Source organism: Phyllostomus hastatus, unplaced genomic scaffold (assembly GCF_019186645.2).
Source record: "Phyllostomus hastatus isolate PE091 unplaced genomic scaffold, TTU_PhHast_1.1 phas_contig_80, whole genome shotgun sequence".
Lineage (NCBI taxonomy): Eukaryota > Metazoa > Chordata > Mammalia > Chiroptera > Phyllostomidae > Phyllostomus > Phyllostomus hastatus.
Window position 1 is genome coordinate 20710693 of NW_025333960.1, and position 25004 is coordinate 20735696.

At 39.8% G+C, this 25004-nt stretch overlaps 1 protein-coding gene across 8 annotated transcripts in view; it reads right to left on the bottom strand.

Annotated features, from left to right (window-relative positions):
- OSBPL1A (oxysterol binding protein like 1A) overlaps window positions 1–25004 on the bottom strand; it is a 207322-nt gene that overhangs the window by 43062 nt on the left and 139256 nt on the right. For 5 of the 8 annotated variants that reach the window (XM_045849885.1, XM_045849884.1, XM_045849886.1 and 2 more), the window contains one exon: window positions 18571–18724. In XM_045849885.1, the coding sequence (XP_045705841.1) occupies window positions 18571–18724 (154 nt within the window). Of the gene's footprint in view, window positions 1–18570; window positions 18725–21259; window positions 21412–21441; window positions 21582–22792; window positions 22923–25004 lie in introns of those variants that run through there. The other 3 variants (XM_045849891.1, XM_045849887.1, XM_045849888.1) reach the window with 3 other exon arrangements.

Sequence of the window (25004 nt, forward strand, 5' to 3'; positions counted from 1 at the left end):
ATGCCTACTCATCAATAACACATACAACCCAATTTAAAAGGTGCAAAACTCTCAGATACGTCATGAAGAAAGATACAATAATGGTTAATGAACACTTGAACAAGTGCTTAATATCATTTAGCAAATATAAGATTAGAACCACAATGAGATACCATGTAATACCCATGAAACACTAAATGTTGATTAGGATATGGAACAACTGAAATTCTCACATATTTCTGAGAAATGGTACAATGACTTTGGAAAACAGTACAGTAACATCTTACAAAGCTCTCTAGGACCCCAAAATTCTACTCCTACATGCTGAAGAGAATAAAAACATGTCAATAAAAAGACTGGAATCAATCCATATGTCCATTAACAGGATTACAGAGAAACTGTGGCACATTCACACAATGGCATACAACTCAACAATAAAAAAGCATTGAATGCTGACATATACCATAAGAATGAACCTCAAATATGTTATGTTTAGTGATTCAAGCAATACTCAAAAAGAGTACATACTGTATGATTCCATCTATAATTCAGTTCAAGAACAGATATGACAAATCTACAGTGACAGTAACCAGAACAGTGGCTTTCTCTAGAGGGTGGGGGTTGACTGGAATACAGTTAGAGGGAACTTTCTGGAGCAATGGAAAGGTTCTACATCTTAATTGGGGTGGTAGTTACATGGGTATATGCATTTGTCAAAAGTCATCAATTTGCACATTTAAGATCTATGAATTTCATTGTATATAAATTTTACTTTAATAAATAAAAAACTATTATATCAATTGTCAGCAGAGATCAGCATTTCTCCAACTTTTCAATGTTGAGATAGTTTTTAAAATCTTTAAGATTTTAGTTACTTAGTTTTAGAGAGAGGGGAAGGGAGGAAGAGAAGGAGAGAAACATCAATGGGTGGTTGCCTCTCAAGTGCCCCCTACTGGAGACCTGGCCTGCAACCCAGGCATGTGCCCTGACTGGGAATCGAACCAGTGACCCTTTAGTTTGAAGGCAAGGCCAGCGGCACTCAATCCACTGAACCACACCAGCCAGGGCTGATGTTAAGATCAATTTAACTCTTCAAAAATACTGTTCAGGACCTCAAAGAGCTGCACAGTAAAAGGAAATTTTACTGTGGGTTCTATCTATCACTATTCATTGTATTAGAAAAAATAATTTTTACTTATTAATTAAATAACAGTAAAACCAATGTTAACAAATAACATTTTTATGAAAAAATAACTATTTTCCAAAACAAAAATAACTTAGGAATGGTGGCATTATTTTACATTTTTGCAATTTCTTTAATGTCTGGATTACAGAAGAGAGCCAGCTTCTCTTAACTGCTTGTGCACTGAATCTGTATTCTCACACATCATGCAGTCTCCAGAAAACTCCAATGTACACTTATTAGTGAATGCTAATGAAAAAGACAAATGTCTTAGTAATGTATGGAAATTGTTTTAACCTTGTGGTTCCCCCTGACAAGGTCCTGGGGATCCCCAACCAATACCAAGGGATCACAGACTCCATTTTACAGAACCACTGGCACAGACAGGCAGCAAAAGGGTGCTCCCCTTTCCTGAGTGTGTCTTTAGGGAACTTTGCAATAAGGCAATTAAAAAAACAAAACCCAAACATTCATTTAACACATATTGACTGAATTTCAACTACTACTGTGATTGATTTTAAGGATCACAGGAGACTGGACCAACAAACTAGTCAAAAATGTTCACAGTTGACATACCTCTGTTTCAGAAATGTTATTTTCATTTCTGGATTCTGCTTTAACACTTAAAAAACCTGGCACTTCTTTAGCTAAATGAGTTTAGAACAATTTGGAATTAGTGAGATTTTTCATATTATCTTAACATTTAAATCTGAGAGTAAAACAAGTTTCTTCGGCCATGAAACTCAAAATATTTCAGGTTAAGTTGATTCAATCTGATTTTACCATTATGAAAACACTCTCATGCAACCGAGGAAAGTAATGCTTGCCCTACAACTTGGTAAGATCTATGTCCACAGTCTTAAAATTACTATTTTTCCTCAGTCATGCAATATTAACTAAAATTGTAGTTGTAATACATGTGAAGCATTAAGATCTTCAAAGGTATCTTGCGTATAAAATATTTTGTTTACTATATTAACATCAACACAATTAAAATAACTAAATGTACCTATGCAATTAAATTCCTAAAATCTATCTTCCCCATTTCAACAGAAGCACTCTTGGACAGGTCTTTCAAAGAAACCATATATGTCATTTACAACTCTTTTCCTGCATGTCTGATATTGTAATGTACCTTCTACCCACTTCCAAGTTTGAATTCAGACATATCTAGGAATCTCAAGTTCTTGCTGTGTTACCTAGAATACCATTCTGAAGCCTAGTATAAACCAGCACTGTAACTTAGGCTGAGTTAGACATGAAGGCGATGGGACTGGCTGGACAGCAGAGTATTTAATCTGCTCCTAGATGCCTTCAACTAAAATAAGTCTACAGACTTGGAGGCAGGTAGCCTAAGATAAGATCTCTAAGACTAGTCATAAGCTTTTTTTAGTTACTATCCATCTTATAAAAATCCAATAACCTGGTTTCCTATTTGAAGCCTTCTGTGATAATTTTATGTAGTTATTTCATATTACTATTTGATTTTGCTATGCATTTTTTATCATTTGAGATCAATTTTCATTTTTGATCTTTGAAATTATAAAAAGTCTAGTTACCACTTAATACATCTGGCTCTACACAGGTGATCATACTTGTTTTACAAGAGGTTTTACTTGTTTTGATTTTAGTAAGTTAAAATTGTATATTCAAAATTTGAAATTCATTGGCATACGGACTTTCTAAAATTTGTAATTCACTGTCTACCTTCAGTAACATTGTACATTAACTTGCCGCTCCTGTCAGTTCATCACCACAACTAGAGTGACAGGAACGCCTGCAGGGCCGTCGCACTGCCAAGCCAAAACGGACTGAGAGCACACCATGAACCAACCCTTCAGTCTGCAGAGAAGCTATCCTTTGGGCAGGCGGACCCCCTCACTGCAGGCCTACTTCATGGTGCTCAACACAGAGGCGAGAAAGGCAGGACACAGAAAGACAGACCTTAATCTGGGGACAAGGTGCACATTCTTTGCTTACTCTTCTTTCTGGAAGAATTACTAAGATTTCATGCAAATGGGTGCTGGAACAGATGTGAAGTAATTGAAATGAAGTGAGGAGAGTAGATCATGGTAAGGACTTAATGACAGAGAATGCTGATAAAATGCATGGTGTATGCAGCACAGATCGGAGCCAGCTGTCTTCCTCCCTGTCTCACACGAAGGCTTACCTAAGCCTCTTGCAGTGTGGATGGCTAAGGTGCAGAGAGGCATCGAGATGGTGAGTTCAAATGTTCCACTAATACCTCCCCACGTTCCAGAAGGGATCCGAGACTCTTATTGCTAGTGATTTTGTTGGAGTGGGAAAGGAAAGAAGACTTTCCTGACTATGACAGAGATTTTTTGGACTCTCTACTAAGAAATGTCTCATTTTGGAACTTGAATGTGCTCATCTGAAATCAGTCATCTGGTAGTAGCCAGCACAAGGTGTTGACAAGAGGGCATGTGAATGCTTGATGGCAACTCTAAAGCAAAAGTGAGTTCAACAGGCTGCACGTTTCCTGGAACACCATGGACAAGGACGTCAGATCCCAGAAACAAGAGCTGGGGAACTATGCACGAAATAGTTTACAGTAAGAGAAGACACAAATAGAAGCAGTGATGGACCGAATAAAAGCAGTGTCCTTCCGCAAATACTCTGCCTCTTTCACTGCTTGTTTCTGTAGTTCTAAACTTTTTAGACTCATTTCCTTTTTAAACCACACCTACTTTTTCAGAATGAATGTAACTATTTGTTTGTGATCTGCTTTAGTCAGTTAAACTGCCTGATTTCACTTTTTAAAAGATCTGAGATGTTTTTGACAGCCTACCATCAGAGGGATAGAATTTCTGGGAAGAGTTGAATTTCTGGTCCCTTCCTGCTCAGTGACACATAATACCTCCAGGGGTGTTATCTGCGTATATGTTAGTTTCCCTTCTGTTTCCTTACTGATTACCTGCTGAGCACAATGAAATATCTGCACTGCAAAGAATAGTATTGTCCCTCTTTCCTCTTAGAAAGGTTTCTTCTGCTAAGAAAGATTACAGAGTATCCCTAAAACACAATCATATCCAAGCAGTAAACCTGGTCTTCTGAGATATTATTCTTGTTCTTTCTGATAAAATAGGTTATATCAATCTTATCCTGAAGGAAACTAGCCACAAAGCTTGGTTTTCACTAATAAGAGAATGCATAACTACTGAGGAGAAACAATTTCCATGAAAACCTTACACCTTTATTATTCCTGCTTCCTTTGGAATATTCTGCTTTGGTAGAAAGTTGGTGGATAACAGAGAGCATAGAGAGAGAAAATTCATATTTCTAAAATTATTTAAGTGGAACATTTTTTCCAATCCCAGATCTGTTCAAAACTGGCAGAACCCACAAAGTGTTCATGCATTCTTGTGTGCACGCCTGTCAATAAAGTAAAAGTCCATAAAGGCCCGGAGAACAGGTTCCATGCCCACGTGAGTTTGTAGCAGTGCCCAGCACTGAGCCGATGACAGACGGGTGCCTAACAAATGCTTTGGGACTACGATGTTAATTCTCTAAATTTTCATATAAAATAAACAAACAACTGCATTAATTAAAGGCTGTGACAAACTGTCTTAAATTTCAGCATGAGAAAACTTTTGTCTAGGTATGGAAATCTATTATTTTTTACTAAATATTTTATTTTTGTCCTATTCCAGTTGTCCAAATTTTTCCCCCTTTGCTCCCCTTCACCCAGCTATCCATGTCCATGGGTCATTCACACATATTCCTTGACTAGTCCCTTCCCCTTCTTTCCACAATCTTTTTTATTCTAAACATCTACTAAAGACAATAAATTTAAAAAAAAAATAGAGGCTCTGGAGTCAAAAAACTTGGTTTGAATGCAGGTTCTATCACTTATTGGCTAAGCCATCTTGGGGTGGTCAAACTTTCTGCACTTCAGTTTCTCCATCTGTAAAACTGAGGATATAACAATAGCTGCCATACCTATAACTCGGATATTTTCAGAATCAAAAGCTATGGAGTTTGTGAAAGTACTTTATATACACCAATTTATAATCCAAGTGAAAGTTGTAGCCATTATACTATGCACAAATTACAAATAGCTCTGGATCTAACACTGACAAGTATAGTCTGAAGATTGGAAACCAGACAGACCTGGTTCTAGCCATCTTGCTACTAGATCGTGTTTTTGTGGGGTACTGTCCATTTCAGAGATGAAGCTGTTGAAGCATGAACAGATTATATACTGGCCAAAGCTTTACAGCTGCTATACTAAGTCACTGGGCTGAAACCAAACCCAGGAGAGAAGGCACATTAAGCTGATGGTTCTCAGTCATCTTACGATTATGGTATACTTTCACCTACTAGAATTCTTGACAATATTTTTAAGGTATTAAAGAACTCAAACACCATAGTACAAAAGTAAAATAATATTGTGAAGAATCTATGTTTTAAACTACTTAGTTCACCCACAGAAACCTGTTTTGCTGAGGACTCTTAATGGCTCCAAATGTGTCTCTTCAATATTCAAGAAAACACACTATTGCACTTTAGCACCGGTGTGGTGCTATGCTCCGTTTCTTAGCCTCACCCAAGCGCTGGCTGAACCCTGCGCTACCACAAATCGAGTTATCTGCTCAGATCAATGTCTCAGCACCCAGCGTAACAGCAGGCGGTCCTACTTAGAGCCGCGTGTGTTTTCTACACTTGTCAGATGCAGTGACAATGCTTCTGGCTGAAAACCAGGATGTGTAATTCATGGGAGTCATTGCCACGTTAACAAGGAGCCGGCACCGGGAATACTTACTGAGGAAAAATGGAAGCTGACAGACAGGTCGCAAACCCTGACTCAACACGGTGCTGTGTCAGCGGGACTCAACAGCAGGCTCCACATCCTACGATTGGCATCTGCCACATTTTATGTGATAAGTGTGTTTTGAAGAGTTATTTAAAATAAACAATTTTTTTCTGAAGATTTTCAAGGCACAAGACAAACAAATCTTTAAAGGACCTCTATGTTTTTAAAAGAATCACTTCCCTAATTTTTCCCCTTATAAATCCTTATTATTATATATGATGTTTCAAATTCTTCCTGAGCAAACAAGCAAAGCAAACAATACTGAAGAACTCTGTGTCCCTTAAAACACTTTTCTCCTTTAAACGAAATTCAGATAGGCCCAGCTCCAATGGAAAAGAGATACTTTGATGCATTTGTAAAGAACAAATCCCATGCCATCCGAAGTCAAGGCACCCAATCTATGAATTATTATGATTAAGAAGTGGGCAGAGTAAACAGAACAAGACAGACCATTAAAAGACTAAGTTACATGAAAGATACTTCCTAGGCACTCAAAACCTTGTGTTCATATGTGTGGAGTGGGGAGGGGCCTCTTCAAATAAAACAAGACGCCAAACAGGAATATACATTTTATTTGGTATTGAACTTTTTTCTTTTGACATTCTGAGGGTTATGTGTGCACATAAAGCAAACTTGAAATAGAAATTGGATATTTACCTAAGAGATTCAAAAAGCCTAGGGATCCGAGGGAGAAGTAATGAGACCTCTGTATGGGGAAAGTGCTCTCAGGGGACCGAGGAATGAATAACAGAGCTTCCAGCCTCTAGTCACCTCTTGTTTACACACTTCTGACAAAGAAGTTCACAACCGCTCTGTGTGGGCCAGCCACACCTTTGTATTCTCAATAGGAAAAAAATCCATGTTTCAACCTAACTGGAATAAAAATCAAGTGCGAAAGACATTAAATTTCACATTTATCAAACAAAAACAATGTTATTCAAAGATCAACACTTTCGCTTCAGCTACTACCTCTTTCCCAAACTTCAGTTTCAGAGGACAATATAAACCTCTCAAGCCCATCCAAAGACATTTTCTCATAAATGAAAGGACAGACAATAATTCCCACGGCCCACTTTTGCTTAGGGTTTATCAACTTTTTACTTATATAACAGGACCTAATGTTTAATTAGCTAAAATAACTAATTATTTTATGCAAATAAAATAATTATGCAAAGTACTCTGTGAGTGCTTTGCGTAGATTTTCTCACTTAGTTATCATAAAAAGCCAACAAGGCTTTTTTATACCCATTTTACAGATGAAGAAATTACATTTTAAGGAAATTATAACTTAAGGCATGGAAAGTGGAGACATTGGATTCAAACCTGAGTAGCTGTAATAACTCACTATATTTTTTCTCAATGAGCACATACAAAGGTGTGCAAAAATCAAGAAACAGAAGCAGGGTTTTCTATTTAATAGTATTGGTTATTAAAGCCTTTTTAGTAACTATTTTTCTCACTATGGGGTGAGAATTAGGAATTCTAAGAACTATCTTTCCTCTGGACAAACCTGGAAGAAAGTATTTTCCACCCACGTCACATACAAAAGGCTGGTTTCCCCAGTGATATTATAGGGCACCTGAAAACAGGGGAGTTCAAAATTCTCACAGAAAAGTGTGCACGGAATATGAGCAATTCACAGAAAAAGAAATGCAAATAGATCTGAAATGCACAAAGAGATGCTCAACCTCCCTCCTTTCAGAAGTGGACACTCCACAACAATAGGGGCTTTGTTCAGAAGCACCTTGAATGAATCTGGCATAAAAGGGGCTCAAAATACAGGGTGAGAAAAAGGGGGTTTACAGTTGGAAGTATGCAAAACAGAGTTTATAATGATTATGTATTAATTATTGTATTATTTTTCCATACATACAACTGTAAACCTACTTTTGCCCCACCCCACATATTTGTTAAATACATAATCTGATATATAGATACATACAATTTTTAAAAGTAAGGCTGAGGCACAAGACAGCATAGGAAGAACTCTGAGACTGCACTGCTGTTACTGGCCAGCATCTAGCATCCTGGTTGCCAGGAAACGCCTTTTATCACTTAGGTAGAATGAACAGAAAACCAAGGCAGGGAGGAAGAGGGAGACATGTCTCACCCACTAACTCAGCAGTCCTGAGCCTGGTCCAACAATATTGCCAGGTGTTCCAACATCACAGGGAACACTATGTTAACAAGGAAGGAGGGCGGTCCTTGAAATTCTGTGTAGCATTTCCACTATCTGGGAAAGAAAGCCTTGAAACTGTGCTTTCATCCCAGAACCTGGAATGTGGAAGGGTCCACAGTGCCCAAAGAAGAAGCCCATAAATAACTTTCGGTAACTGCTCCAACTTTAATTAACTGCCTGTCATGTGTCTGCTTTACAAGATGAACAAGTGGAGTTGGAGCAAGATAAGGATTCAGGCTAACAGTCACCCCCCATCCCCCCCACGCCCCCCCCCCCACACACACCTACATCTGGGTAGTCATGACCCTCCTGGGAAACTAGCACCACTTTTACCCATCAATCAATATGTAACTTTTTTACTCCCATCCCACCAACTATATAAGTACTTAGAACAAAGAACTCTCTCTTGGTTCTCTTGGCTCTCTGGCCACCCTGCCTCAGGCCACCTGGGGGCCTGTCACCCTGGGGACTTGCCACCCAGGCCTTCAGCTGCCCTTACTTTGCCCTGAACCTCTGCCTTTCACACCTCCCACCCTAGCTAGGCCCATTCTCTTCCAGGGGAAGGGATCACTAATACATTCTGAATGCATGCTAATAGATTTGCTGACCTGTAATTCTGTACATGAGTCAGTAAGAAGAACAAGATCTCCCCCCTCAACAAGGCTAAGAAGTGTATGAATGCATTTTCTATCATTTGTGTGAAAAAAAAACAGTATTATATGTAATAATGATGGTTGCCATTTGGGGAAAGGAGGGAGAGTGGCTAGCTTAAAAGCTGAGAGTTAAAGTTTGCAAAATAGGTACTATTACACTTCTGAATTATCACCAACTAAAAAGTTTAGCATCATCTCTACACTAAACATGCACACATTTTTTAATAGTTGCAGAAAAATAACCAAATTGACTAATATCAAAGAACATGACACCAGAAGAATTAGCATATATTAAGTGAAAAAAACTCAAAAGTTGGGCAGTGCCTTTTATAAGGAAAAAAAGGGACTATTATTTCTGCATGGCTTATATTAAAAACAAAATAATTGTAAAAATTATAAAAATGCTTACCTTTAGTGGTTGGAGGCAAACAATGTTGACAGAACAAGAATGGAAAATAGATTTTTCAACAAATACCTTGTTTTGTACTTTTGTCTTTGAAATCATGTATTTTACATAACTAGAAAATATTAAGTCAAAAGGCAATTCCTCAGACTTGAGTGCAAATGAAACAGAGGAACCTACCCGTGCATAACATTAACAGTTTAACCACACAGAGAGGAATCATTGCAAGTGCCTTTCAAACACAACACTGGCTGTGTGTCCCGGATGGAATATAAGGATTACAGAAACTAGAGAAATCTAAAACTCTTTTCAACAATTGTATTGTCAATAACGTTACCTGTATATTTCTGTGAGTATGTATGTATGTATGATATGAACATAGAGTAAAGCAAATGGGGGAAACCATAAGCATTTTCCCTTTGGAAAAGGTGGGGAGGGGGTTGCATCTGTCTCCAATGAGAAGAACTGAATGCCACGGCCAGCCCAGTAGCACTGCACATTCTCACCACTCAGACTGTTACATCTAAATATTATTTCCCACTGAAATGAAATGCAATTCTTTAGAGAAATAAGCTGACTCTGTGTCTGTGGCAGGAAATATACCAGGTAAGGCTGAAACATCTCTTTGTATGAGAAGGCAGCTATAAAAGACAACTCCATTTCTGTATGCAAATTATACCTAAAAAATAACAACAACAAACAACTGAGGCCGTACCTAAAGAACCCTGAATGCAACACAGACGGCCGGGCCAGACCTCCCTCTGGCTGGAGATGGGAGAAAGTTAACTACAACAGATGAACGACCCACTCTGTGTGTTCACACGCCGCCTTTGGAGGATGTAAGCAAACAAGCAATTTGAAAAGAGGTAATGGGAAGTTTTCTTACCAAAGAATTGTAGCTAATAAGGAATGACAGAAATGTGATATGACCAGCAGCCCCTAAGAAAGTGAGGGCGTAGGCACTGATCAACAACAGCTGCTGGAATCATTAGGTTCAAGGCTGCTGGGCAGCTTTATCCTTGGCTGTGTCAGGCTGACAGTGCCCAGACCCAGGAATCCACCTCAACATTACGAAATGGAGAAAAACCAGACAGCACGTGCCTTCAATGGACGTACCAGGATGGTATGTGTGCCTCTGCAGCATTTTGTGCCAGGGAATTCGATTCAAACCTAAATCTGGTTGGAAAAACAAAAACAAACTATATATATATATATATATATATATGTATGTATGTATGTATGTATGTATATGTGTGTATGTGTATGTGTGTATATGTGTGTATGTGTATGTGTGTATGTGTGTATGTGTATGTGTGTATATGTGTGTATGTGTATGTGTGTATATGTGTGTATGTGTATGTGTGTATATATGTATATATATATACATATATATATATATGGCCATCAATTGAGTATGTGTATACACACACACACAGAGCCATCAAATTACAGGAATTCAGGAGTGAAAAAGCATGTTACACGATACAATGGGAATTCAGCAAGCAACATCCAGACTAAATCATTTTACAGGACAAATGACCAGGTTTCTTCCACAAACAAATGCAAGGATGCAATGGGGAAGAGGAGATGAAATCTGGAGATTAAAGCAGATTTAAGAGACACATAAACCAAATGCATTTGGTTTGCATATGTAGACCATCTAGATTTTGTTTATTAAATGACATTTTAGATCCAATTCTAAGTGACATTTATGAGACAACGAGAGGATTTTGAATACTAACTAAATATGTGAAGACAATTAAGACACTACATTTTAGGTGTGATAATGATATTGTGGTTTTAGAAAATAAGAGTCCCAATGTTTTACAGACACATCCTGAAGTAATTACAGGTGAACAAGCGTCTCTGAGATCTGACACACTACAGCTTTACAGGGGAGCGGGAGTGGAACAAGGTCTGTGGACGACACGAAGTTGGCTGCGCGATGATGCCGAAGACCAGTGATGGGTAGGAAGGGCTCATTATATTATCCTTCCTATTTGTATGCTTGAAAATTCCCATAATAGTTTTTAAAATTGAATTATATGCCTAAAACTACATTCTTCATTTTCCTTCATTCTCTAGGCAAACAACATAAATTCATTAGCTATTTGTTATTTTGTTCTCTCAAGTATAGCTTTACAGATTTCTGATGCCCTAAGAATTGCTCTCATTTGCCCACAAAAATCACTGATTGAGGTAGAAGAGATTAGAATGAGTCCTCAGAGTCAGGTGCCAAAGTGTTATCTCACCATCATTTGTACAGACTGCTAGCACTGGAGTAGTTTTGTGTTTTGTCCAGAGCCCCAAGCCCAAAGAGGTGTCTTAGGGGTCAAGGGCAGGGTCAGGAGCAGGGACTGTGGGCCTTCTGAGCCTCAGCTCCTGCTTTGGAAAAAGCAGCTCCTCTTCTATCTGCTTTTTAAACTAGGACAGGAAGATGTAATTTTATGGAAAGGCGTCTAACACTTTTTCTTAATTCTTGCCAATAAGTTTGGCAAGTCAACCTGGTTTTGTGGAACTAATTATCATGAACCTAGACTCATACTGCCTTTACTCTTCCTAACATACCCCCAAGTAACCCCACAGCCTACCAGCTTGTGAGATCTAGATGAGGGTTTTGCATTTGAACCCTTTTTTTGCTGATGTCTAGACCCCGCCTGCCAAGTTGGTGCTCCTTCTTATTAGTGGAGATATCTCCAAATGTGTTTTTGTAGGAGAGATGGATGTCTCATGCAATCAGGGACATTCTGCTAGCATTTTCTCCTCTGCTTTAGCTACTGCCACCCAATTCGACAATCTGTTCCAGGTGCCAATCCCGCTGCCCGTGGAGATAGACATCTACAGTTTCCCGACCACCCTCAGTCGGCCTACTCCGAAGTCGGCGTCACCCTCACCCAACCTCTACTTCCCTTAATGTGCCCAGCGCCTTCTTTCTCTTCGGCTCCTCCTTGGGCTTCTCGCTGCTTCTCTACCTCTACTGCTGTTCTGTTTCAGGCTCCTGAGACAGACTGCGTCCAGCCTGTTAAAGAAGTAGGCCCCACAACAGAGTGGTGTGATCTTCTAGTAATAACTGTTTTAGTGACAGCCCTCTACTGTCCAGAGCAAATGAGTACTCTGGGGCAGGGAGTAGGGTGAGAAGGCAGACTCCTCATGTCCTTGGACCCGCTGTTCCCTCCAGCCCACACGCCCGACCATCTATCTGGGTAATTCTGGGCAGGGCTCTTGCTTTCTCCCATGACTCCTACGTCTTTTGAAAATCGGAGATGTATCTGGACTCCTGCTTAAGTGATCCTGGTTACAACATGACAATAACGATCTACTCCACATATTTCCTTACAGACAAGGGTGTTTTTCTGCCCAGGGCACCAGAGGACCTCTGAGTGGGGTGACTTGTTACTAACCCTATGCCCTGACCAAATTATGTCTGCAACCAGAAAATCTGTCCCCTATCTGTATGGAGATTGGATGATTAATTGTTATTTACTATTAACAACATTTTCTCAACATAATCTTAGAAAGCTATTGCCTTAGCTTATAGTTTTCATCTCTTTGTTTGACTTCAACTTGTCAGTTTGTTCCTTGTATGAATTCCTCACACGCTGAAGACAGCTGTTATTTGGCTACCTAGTAATCCAATTCTAAAGCAGTCGTGCAGAATAAATAAAGGGTAAACTAAGCAATTGTCTAAAGTCCAAATCCATCATTCTACCATTTCAGCAAAATAAACCTTTGAGATTCTTAGCCACATTTACTAAAGAATAGAAGGCTTTTGTTCAAGTCAATTCATCTGGCGCATTAATTAACATCGGGTAAAAACGTAGTCTCTGTTGAATTTCTGTTGCAAAAAATCCTTCCATATTTCAAAATTGCAAAGATCTTTTATATTTTCTTCTAAAAGTTTGCTTTTTCCTTTCACATTTAAGTGTTTGATTCTTCTAGAATTTATATCTGTGTATATGAAATAGGGGTCTCTTTCCTTTTCCTCTCCCATATTAAATGGCTATCCCAGAACCAATTACCTACCAGCCCATCCTCTCCCTCACTGACCTGCTGGGCCAGCTCTGTTCCATATCCCAGGCTTCCTTGTCCACGTGGGCCTGCAGACCCTTCCCTTGCATTCCGCACATCCACCCGCCTCCAGGACAGTTCCCTGCACTAAACGCTTGGACTCAATCATGACACACTGGAAGGGGAAAAGCCTTTTTCTTTCCTCCAGTCTAGTTCTTGAGCATTATCTTGACTTTTCAAAGCCCTCTGTGCTTAAATATGTATTTCAGAACCCAGTTTTCAACTTCCAAAGAAAAGGACACTGAGATTTTAATTAAAATTACATTGAGTCTACAGACCAATTCGACAAAAACATCTTTAGGACACTGAATTTCCATCTCAATAAGTTTTATGTTTTTCCATAAGTTTTACTATAATACATTTTGCTAAGATCTATTCCTTGGTAAGTGACTTTTTAATAACTCTAAATATCCCACCTATTTTAACTGCGTTTCTGTCTGTTGATGGTGCATAGAAATGTAATTAGCTGATTTTGTATAAAACCAACTTTGCCAAACTTTCTTGCTAATGCTAACAGTTTGTCTGTCAATACCTCATTTTATTTATCTCTAAATCCTGTGGGTGTGTGGTCTCTGGCTACAGCCTCCAGACAATGCTGAGTGGAAAAGATGACAGCGGGAATCCCTGTGTTACTCCTGATATTATAAGAACTGTTTTTAATATCTCATTATCAAGTAATTTGTTGTAACTTTTAACCAGATTAAAGAAGTTCTCTTCTATTTGTGCTTTGCTAAGATATTTATGAATCATAAATGACTGTTTAATCTTATTGAATGTTTTTATCTATTAAGATGATCATACGGTTTTCTCCTTTACTCTATTAGTGCTATTAATACAGTGAATAACATTTCAATACCATTTATAGAATCATAACATGAATCCGACATTTCAGATTCTGACTAACCTGCTCTGTTAGTATCTTTTACACCCTATCCGGTGACATGATGATATAAATATCAAGATCTTTACCAAATATAACAACTTGAGTCAAATGCTAAGAAGGTAGATTAGAGCTCAGAACAAATTTAATAAATGAGGACCGAGAGTGGAGAACTGAGCCTGTGGCACACGGCCAAAATGACAAGGGGCCCTGTAAATATAAACCTGGCCACAGTATGCTGTAGGCTAACTGCCCGCAATACAACTCAATGTATTTTCTGGGGAGGCAAAAGGCACCATTGAAATGGAGCGCTTATTCTGTATGCTCTCTAGCTCTGCAGTACTTTTGGTTCCAGGTCTTAAATAGAACCCTAACTCTTTCTGTTGATGGATCTCTGGAACTAACTAAAAGCAACACTGACACGTGCAACTCTATAGTAAAGGTCATTGGCTGGGAGAGTACATAGCATATCAGTAATTCAGAGTGAATAAAAACCAAAATGCTTTCCCCAGGCTTAATAATCCTCAGAGACATTGCACAAGTTTCCTAAAATTTCAGTGTGGTAGAAAAACCATTTTTCAAGATTTCAGTTTGTAATCACCAAACTTTTAGATTGAGAAGAGAACTCACAATTTATTGAGCCCAAGTTCTTATTTAAGAGATGACTTAAGCCCAGGCCAGGTGGCTCAGGTGGATGGAGCATTGTCTCATACACCAAAAGGCTGCAGGTTCGATCCCCAGTCAGGATTCATACCTGACTAGGTTGTCATACATCCCTGGTCAGGGCATGTATGGCAGGCAACCAATTAATGTTTCTCTCTCTCTCTCTTCCCCACCCTCCGCCCGGCAATCCCTCCCTCTTTCTCTAGAATCTGTGAACATACCCTCGGGTGAGGATTTAAGAAAGAAAAAAAAAGGCCCTGGCCAGTGTGGCTCACTTGGTTGGAACACCATCCGGTAACCAAAGGGTTGTGGATTAGATTTCCCATCAGGTGCATATGGGAAATGCACCTGATGAGAAATCTAAGGTTGTGGGTTTGATCCCCAGCCCAGGCACGGAGAATCACCAGTGTGGGTACAAACGGAAGGCAACAAATTGATGCTTCTCTCTCTCCCTTCCAATCTCACTAAAAGCAAAGTAAAAATGTCTTCAAGTGAGGATTTAAAAATTTTTTAAGAGAGATGACTTAAACCTACCTAGTTATCAGAAGAATCATTTTGTTGGTAATTATCACATGGGATAAATTAAAAATCCATAACACCTATACTTTTACCACCATAGAAATAAACTCAATTAGCACAGTGTGCTTGATTTTATATTAAGTTACTATAACATAGTATGGCCTATAGCTTATGTTCCTCACAGTCAGAGGTTTTCAAACTGCACCCCATGCTGCCACCCTATGAAAACTGGGCGAGCGGAGGTTCTTTACAGCAAAGCAAATCACTCCCTTTGAGAACAAAGGGAATAAACAGAGTTAACGGGTCATTTACACTGAGCGCTTCCCATGGCAGGCACTCTCCTAGGTACTCTGTGTATGCTCACACATTAAATGGAAGCAGCAACACAGTTTGGAACGGCTTATTGTGTTCTATTCGAGGGAAGCCTGTTGTGTCTCTGCTGCACACAGCAGAGAGAGAAGCTCCAGTGCTTCTGTTGGATAGGATGTGCAGTGGATTACGGTCGTTGCCACTGAAGCAGGAGCTGGAGAGGCAGAGGGGACCCCCCCTATGGGAATCTCATCAATCTTTGAAGGTAGCTGAGATTTTAATAGTTAACACACTAAATTTTTTGCTACACAAATGGTTCCTTGGCTAAAAAAACAGAAGTGGTTGAAAACCCTTGTTCTATTTTATCAGCACATCAGTTAAGCCATGATTTCATACTTCTCAAGTGAACTATAATTTGTAAGCCTTCTCTTTCCCATTTTAAAATATGCATTTCTCTCTTTTAAATTTTACAACCCATATTCTTCCCATCTCCCTCCCTAAATTTAAATGTGTATATACTGGAGCTAAATGATATGAGGTGAGAAGGAAGTGTAAGGTTTCTATGGGAAAGTTAAGTAAATGGCAAATAAATGATTTTTCAATATTAAAAAAAACAAATATATGACAAGGTCAAATAGAAATTTTGTATTACTTAACGATATAAGAGAAAACTTCAAATAAATTTCATGGCTACTTTAGGCTGCTCCCCCAAAAGCAGCACACATCAGCTTTTCTGAAATATCCCCAAATTACTTTAATTCAAATCACTCTTACTATTAATAATTGCCCATTATAATCACAAATAGCTTATAATGCAATTTGAGGAGCAGGCAAGAGGGATTTGATTAACACTGAATACTCCATCCATTTTCCTATTTTTTTTAAAGAGTTTATTTACTGTCAGAGAGAAGGGAAGGGAGAGAGCAAGAGAAACACTGACTGGTTGCCTCTCACACGCACACCCCCAACTGGGGACCTGGCCTTCAACCCAGGCATGTGCCCTCATCAGGAATCGAACTGGTGACCTTTCAGTTTGCACGCAGGTGCTTATGCCACTGAGCCACACCAGCCAGGGTCCTATTTTCCTATTCTAAAATTAAACTTCGAAATTATGTGTGGCAGATGTTGTTTATTTGGTTAGAGAAAACAGGCTTTTAAAAAAAAGAAACTTTATAATCACTACCTTTTAAAATAAGTAGTTATGCTTTTCACATATTTGCTCATATGTCCTGAAATGACCTCTTTTCCTTTAAATAACTAAAGAATGTTTTATTACAGTTATAGGTTTACGAAGCTGGATCCTGTTTATCAGTTTAACTTTTCTGGCTAGTTCACTATCTAGTTGCATTTCTCTGTGGCTTTTCTTAGTGACCTGTTCTGATTTCATTTTTTGAACAATTTCATCTTAACTCTCTGTACAATCTGAATACATCTGTGCCATGTGGATCTGACGAACACAGAATATAGGAATATAGTGCAATACATTTTGTCAAATGCAGAAGAACTACTGTTATGATCACAGCACACGTACAAAAGGGCTAGCAGGCAGAGGAATGCCCCTCCAGCCACAGGATAAGACAGCATCTATGCACAGTCCTCTTTCTGGTATTCACAGTTACAGAGCCACTTGTATGCTGCTTTGAACATTCCAAAGTTTCCCACTGTATTTTTACTGTGCGTCACGATGTATGTGATGAATAGTTAAAGGCTTTCTCTCTCTTTAGGTCTTTAGACAGGCCTGCCAGGTTTCCCATTAGGTATTTCAAGACCTGCTCAGAACTTAGCCCTGGACCCCCACAGGAGCTGACTGTAACTGCAAAGGAAATCAGGAAAGACATATTGCTAGCCATAGTGTGCCACAGTAGATGCCATTAAAAGACAGCCATCAGTAACCATGTTTAGAGGACAGCCTCGCACTGAACAAAACTCTGGTTTTATCTGGTTTGTTACCTAAAACTTCCTGATCTTGTCAAAATAAGTACAAAGTGAGACATTTTGTTAACAAGGGTCAAATGTACATAAATCAGAAGTGATATATGTGTGTGTACGTGTGTTGTGTTTTTTTCCAGTAGAATAACTGAAACCGACTGTGGCCAGAATTATGGTGCAGAAAACAGGTTAAAGTTACATGATCTACAATTATTGAACAAAAAACTGTCTTACAGAAATTGTCAGTTAATAACTTCATACCCCCAAAAGTGCTTTTCGCAATGACAATAGCATACATCCTTTGCTGACAATTTGATCAATATTTTGCCATGTGAATGCCAGCGGGCACATATGCCCCTGTGCCTGCACACTTGTGCTGAAACTGGAGAGCTGCAGTGTCTGTAACGTCTCATTAATCTGGGACAATCTCTAGGACTAAATAATCAAGGGAATAAAAAGATACTAATGCTATTAGACAGTATAAAATGGATATGTTCAACAAACCCTGGGTCTTAATAAAAGTCTTTGTTAAAGTGTAACTAAATTGAATCAACAGGCAGGCAATATTACCATCCATTCTTAATAAAACCAACAAGAAGATCAAATGACGAGAAACTAAAATAGCATTGGGAGGCAAAGTCATAAAAGATGCATGATGAAGAAAGGAACCCAGCGTCAATTTCAATAAGGAGTTCTGAATACCCTTTCTAAATTGCCAACTGAAAGATTTATGTTCCGCTAAAACCATGTTGCTAAAACCAAGTTTTGTGCATTGTTCCTACAATTACAGATGACGTTCTTCTCTTACATGAACGAAGTACTTAAACTAAATGTTTCTTTGAGGTGACATAGCAACATAAATATCCAACACAGAGGCGGGGGTGGGGGGGAGTGACAAGGCATGCTTTTAAGAATTCGAATGGGATTGAAAATAAAAAGTCAGCAAAGATTATTGTCAATGGCTCTCTTACCTGTGTTTTTTGATGCCATTGGAGAGAGCATCTCCCCCTCCACAATCTTTTCCTTCGGACATTCTGTGTTTTCTACTCAAATGCTCCCCTTCCTCTTCAAAGGAGTGTGCCGTCACTGCTTCCAATCTACTCAGGGACCGTTCGGACTCGGAATCTGTGGCAGAGCAGGTTCATAGTCAATGACTGAACTTGGCTTCGGTAACAATGCGTATCTCCCTTCATGCACCAGGCTTTGAAACTTAAGCAGCCTACTTTGTCCTTAGACAATCCATCAACCACCTCCTCAGGGGTTTCAGAGAGCCTGCACCCAATGAGGCTGATGCGGATTTATGAAACAGGTATAGGTTTCTACCAACTTATAATTAAACAGATTTTATATATTAAAAGAGACTTCCAAAGAGCGAATTCTTTAAGAAATCATATTCAGTAGCTCCCCCACCCAGAAATGTCTATTTTATCTTTTCTCGCAAAGCATCTCAAGCATAACTTTTTTAAAAAGCATTCCATTTTTATAATTCATTATACAGAAAAAGCTAGAGGAGCTGTGCTTGTGAGAAGTATAAATGACATCTGATACTACAGACACAAAAGCAAAGGTAATTTAAAAATACTTAAAAAATACTTCTTCTGGCATGATACTACTTAAATCCTTAAGAACTAAAACCAGAAGTGTCCATATAAGACCTCATTATCTGGCAGGCATGTTTAGGATAAAAGTGCCGAGTTCCCAGTTGGCTGTGTTCAGCGGCGAGCCGTCTGCCTGTTTGGGAACGGACTGTCAGGCACGCTCACATTCTTCACATCCTCGGAGCTTCTCCGGGTGCTTCAGTGAACGTGGGGCGGGCCGCGGGGTTAACAAGAATGCTAATGGCCTTATGGTTTGAGTTGGGTGAAACGGGATGTGAACCTAGGTTTTCTGACTCCATGTTTAATGCTAATATTTCAGCTCAGAGTAGCAGCCACTTAGTCTCGAGGAAACGTTAAATGGTTCCTAACTTTTTATTAAAATGAAACCCAAGGTTAATGTCTAACTTCCCTGAAGCAGATGACTATACACTCTGCTGGCGTGGGCTCCGGGGAAGCACTCCTAGACACATTCAAGCAAAGTTCCTCAAATAAATTTTCAATCATGTGCTTAACATATCTTAAAGCCGAAACATTCAGGAAATAAAATTTTTTAGTACTTCTCTTTCCCTTGCACCGCATTGTATAATTCAACCGAAGTCACGGAACTTTATTTTTGTCACGTGGGGTTGATTAGTAACTGCTGGACACGCACAATTTCAGGTTGGACAGCACTCCGTGACCTCTGAACTCTCAACCTCTGAATGATGTAAGTTAATTACAGGAAGCCTTTCAATGCAGATCAAGTTATTTTTATTTTATGTAAGTATAACACAAGAATTTAAAATACAGCTTTCTTCTGCCATGTACCCTATAACAAATAGATCGTTTAATAATCAATTTAAAGAAGTATTTTTCATTGTCAATTTTGGCAAGCTGTATGGCCAGTCACAAGGGGACTGTCTACCCATTAGATGAAATAAGCAGTTCTTAAAATTACATTTACAAAACAATTTAATAAATAGAAAAAATGCTTTGAACAGAATGCTAGGGTAAAAAAATCAGGATATTATTTTACCACTCTAAAACATAAACAAAATAATAATTCCACCTGCCCCAGAGCAGGGCCAGTCTGGCCCAGGAGATGGGTAATTGTACAACGAGAGGCGTGAGGTGACAGGGGTCTGCCTGAGCCCAGCACGGTGAAGGGGATGAACCCACTTCCTGGGGTGGGCACACGGGTGTCAGGAAAGGCTACCCAAGAGAGGTTCAACTATAGACAAACCTGTGAAAAATTAAAGTGGTGCCCTGGGGGAGGGAAGGGAAGAGCTGTTCAGAGGGAACCGCAGGGGCAAACCTGAATGAACAGGATGACAGGGGTCTGGGATGGTGGCGGGGGGGCGGTTCTGTCACTTTGACATCGTCAAATGTGTTTCATATGCAAAAATAAAGAAACGGAAAAGCCAAACAAAATTATCTTGTCTGTATTGGTCCGCATTGTTTAAGATGCACCATCACTTTATAACTTAGATGTCACCGAAGGGCTTCAGAACAGGCCTCCCTGTGCCGTGCTGCTGTGGTACGTGGGTTACTTTGAGCTGAAGTCAGTGGAGGCCCTGTGCCCTCGGGAGAAACGTCTGTCCCTCCCACAGGTACCTGGAAGAGTCTAAATTGGAGGCCTTGCCCATAGGAAGAGCAGTCACCAGAGATAACGTGTTACGGTCTACCTATACAGCAGGGCAAACACCTAGTGACTGAGCGTCTGCTCCTCCTCTGACCCTGCTCCCTCTGCAGCCCCAGGTCCCTCGCTGTGTTCCGTGGCTCAGGGTACCACATATATAGACCTCACTTCTCCTTTCTGTCTCTGCACCTCTCATGTATGTGAGGTCTCTGACTCATGAACGTGAAGTTCCCATTCATATGTATGTAATTAAATTTGGTTAATCTACCTCATTCATTATTAGAACCTACAGGGGTAGGGAAACATTTCCTCCTCCACCACATCTTCAAAATCTTGAAAACCAAAAAGCACTGAAGCAAAAACCTCAAGCATTTATTAAACATAAAAATGCATAGGATACTATGCTATTTAAGACATACAAATCACAAGGCAGGGAAGACTTACCAACTTAAAAAGAAAATTCGTAACAAAAAGCAGATACACAGTAAGTACCAAACAACAGGCAAGGCAATATGAGCTTCCATGAAGCAGAGACGGCTTTTCTCAAAACAAGATGTCAACTCAGTGAATACAAACCGAAGACCTGTTACCGTCACCCATATCACGGGGCCACTGTGCTTACTCACAGGGATACACCATCAGATGGCAGTACCGACCCTGTCCTTCTGGGGGTGGCAGGACCCGACTGCCTCTCTGTCCCCTTTCCCAGCCGTTCTCTCTCCTACTCTTCTTTCTCCCTGTTCCTCCACTTCTCCTCCTTCCTTAATCCTTCTCTTCGCTAACCTCTGTCTCTCTTTAATACAGTCAGGCTGACTCCACCCAACCCCCCTTCTTGGCCCCCCGCAAAGGTTTCTCACAAAGGTCACCAATTACCTCCACACTGCAAAGTCCAATGTTCATTTTCCACGTCTCATGATGACTCATGTACCACCTCCGACACTGCTTATTACAAACCCTCTCCTCCTTTATCACGTACAAGTCTTGGTGGATCCAAAGAATAGGAACATCTGGTTCCTGCCCATGGTCTAGCTGAGGCAGACAGCTTTGTGAACGTGTGAGGTCAGTAAATTTTTCTCGGTGCAACAACAGAAGCCTAAATAGGGCAGGAGCCACCAGGGTGGAATCGGCCAGTTTTACAGAGTGAAGGACAGGGTGTCCAGAAAGGACTGTGACTGACAATTGAGCTAAACTGACCAGGAGTAAGAGTGGGAATGGGCAAGAGAGTTGCCACAGTGGACCTGTTCCAGCACAGGGAACAGCATGACCCAGCATGGGAGGGTTAAAGTGTTCAGTCAGATGCGAGGGGAAGACCGAGAAAGGAGTGGTGGCTGGGGCGGCTGGGTGGAAATGAAGCTACGAGTCAGTCATGAAGCTGACTATATACAATAAACAAACATCAGAGGCAGGCAGTGCAAAGAAAATATAAAAAGAGGCTTAGAAAGAGGTGGTTTCCAAAAGATGCCACGAGGTTCTGTACACTCACTAGAGGTTAAGTCACAAACCTCTGAGCATCCTTTAGCTTCAGAGGCGAAGAAGGAAACATGATCTATTTGATGACTTACAGTCTCCAGGAGACAAAATCTCACTAGTTTCTTAAGGACCAAAGATCAGATATTTCTAATATTGTGAACAGAGATGTCTAATGTGTATATATATGTGTGTATATGCATATATGTATATATATGCATGCACTTGCACATGCATACACACACACGCATACACACTTTGGAAGCCATTCCTAAATTCTGTGCCTTCATAGCATTAGCCACACCAGTCAGTCACACAAAGAGGCCACAGCTACTGTGGAGGCTACTGATTAAGGTAAAGCCTGCCCAAAAAAGTAATTTTCAAATCTGTCTGTACTGATAAATCCGTGATGGATCCCAGTGCCTCTGAAGTGATAATTCAATCCCAAAACTCCAGGGTTTTCCATTTTGCCCACATATGTAAATATCAAACAGGCTAGATTTTACCTACCATTCAGTGGTACTGCTCAATACATCAATGCCTTAGTGGAAAGCTTAAACTACTGGAGAGAGTATGTTGATGCCTCCTATTTGGTGGGTACAGCGCTCTCCTACAGCTCTGTAGTATGAGGACACTCCGCGCACGCTTTAAAAACAAACAAGGCGAGGAGAGGAAGGGAGTGACTGTGTGACGGGTACAAAGTTTCACTCCAGGATGATGGCAAAGTCCTGGGGACAGATGCTGGTGGTGATGGTTGTACAACAGTGTGACGTGCTTACTGCCACTGAACCGTGCACTTAAAAGTGGTTAAAATGGTAAGCGTGTGCATTTCAGCATGATAAAAACAAAACCCCAAACAAACAAGCAAACAACCACCTGTCCAGACAAAACCAAAGACTCAGCGTGCTGGACGCAGGGACGGCATTCTGTTCCTGTGGTCCCTCATCTCAATGCTAATGGTGAAGGAAAACCACATCGATGCAGAATTGGTTGATTTTTATACAGACGTATTATTAAATGCATTATTATTAAAAGAAATTTATTTTAACAATACACACTGCTAGATTTCAGGCAAAATTAGCCTTTCATTTTTTTCTTCTACTTCCCACTGCATCTTCCCCTCACAAATGTGTACACTTCTATGCAATAAAAGTCTTTCAAAATTTTCAGAATACTTCACCCACCTTTGAAAAACAGGGTAAGAGATTTATGAAATAGCCTTACATTATTTGTTCAATTTTTTCTGGGCAATTAGGAAAATTTGTATAGTCCTGAGGAATGACTGGAAATGAAATAACGTGTGTGTGTGTGTATTTTAGATTTTATTTATTTATTTATTTTTAGAGAGGGAAGGGAGGGAGAGAGAGAGAGAGAGAGAGAGAGAGAGAGAAACATCAATGTGCAGTTGCTGGGGGCCGTGGCCTGCAACCCAGGCATGTGCCCTGACTGGGAATCGAACTTGCGATGCTTTGGTTCCCAGCCCACACTCAATCCACTGAGCTACGCCAGCCAGGGCTTAAATACTTAATATATATTTATTTGTGGGTTTCTTTATTTCCATCTAGTTCTGAAGGGGTTCGGGCAGCTTAATTGACAACTATATTTTAAGACAAAGTGTCAGAGTAACATTGAAAAACCAACTGTCTTTTACAAGATAAAAGCTCTAGAATAAGGTAGACAGACTCTTTGCCTGATTATTTTCTCAATTAAAACAGTATTGGCACAAACTGGTAGTTACAAAGTAGTCGTGGGGATGCAAAGTACAGCACAGAGAACGTGGTCAGTAACACTGTGGTGACTGTGTGCAGTGTCAGGTGGGCACCAGAAATATCGGGTGAGGGGAGCACTCCAGAAAGTGTGTGACTGCCTGACCACTTGCTGTGCACCTGAAACTAATACAAAAGGACACTGCATGTAATTTAAAAAATGGTACCATACAAAAAAATAAAACACTAGTATTAATAACAAGTTTGTCTTAATGACAAAAATCTCCAGTCACCCAGATCTTCTTTTGAAGACATTTCACTTGAACACAGTCCCCTCTCTCAGCTGAAGAACATGAACACCAACGGCTGTGAGGGGTCGGCAGGACTAAAAATCAACTCACCAAGGTATACACGTTACACATGCACAGCTTTCTGTACGCCAATCACATCTCAATAAGGCGTTTTTTAAAAACTTTGGAACTAAGAGAATCATTACCTTGATCCTATTTTTTGAGTTTTTCCTCCTTTTAAAAGGCTGAAAGAGGTCATGAAGTTAATGATATCAACATGTCAACAATTCTCATAAGGTATTCCGATAAACATTTTTTTAAGCGTGACCTTTGAAAACTAGCTTGAGAACAAATAGTACAAAGGAGCAACATGTGGAAGAACCGTGGATTGTATCCAAACACCGCCCCCCCGTTACTGAAGGTAACAGGAAATGGTCAGGCACACACACTTGACTTAATACCTTTACTGTTTACGGCTTCCCACAAACTAGGCATGTTCTAAAAATGTCCAGAGTAACCCAAGGTAACCCAAGCTTAAAATATCAGTGCTAAATTATTATTTAGCTTTAAGGTACTACTGCATAAACTAAAAAACAACATAGTAAATATAAAGAACACAAAGAAGATAAATAAAACCAACCACATTTAAAATACATCATAAACTAAAAATCAGGATGAGTCCAAAGAGGGCTGCCAAGAAACTGCTATGATAATCTGCTAAGGAAA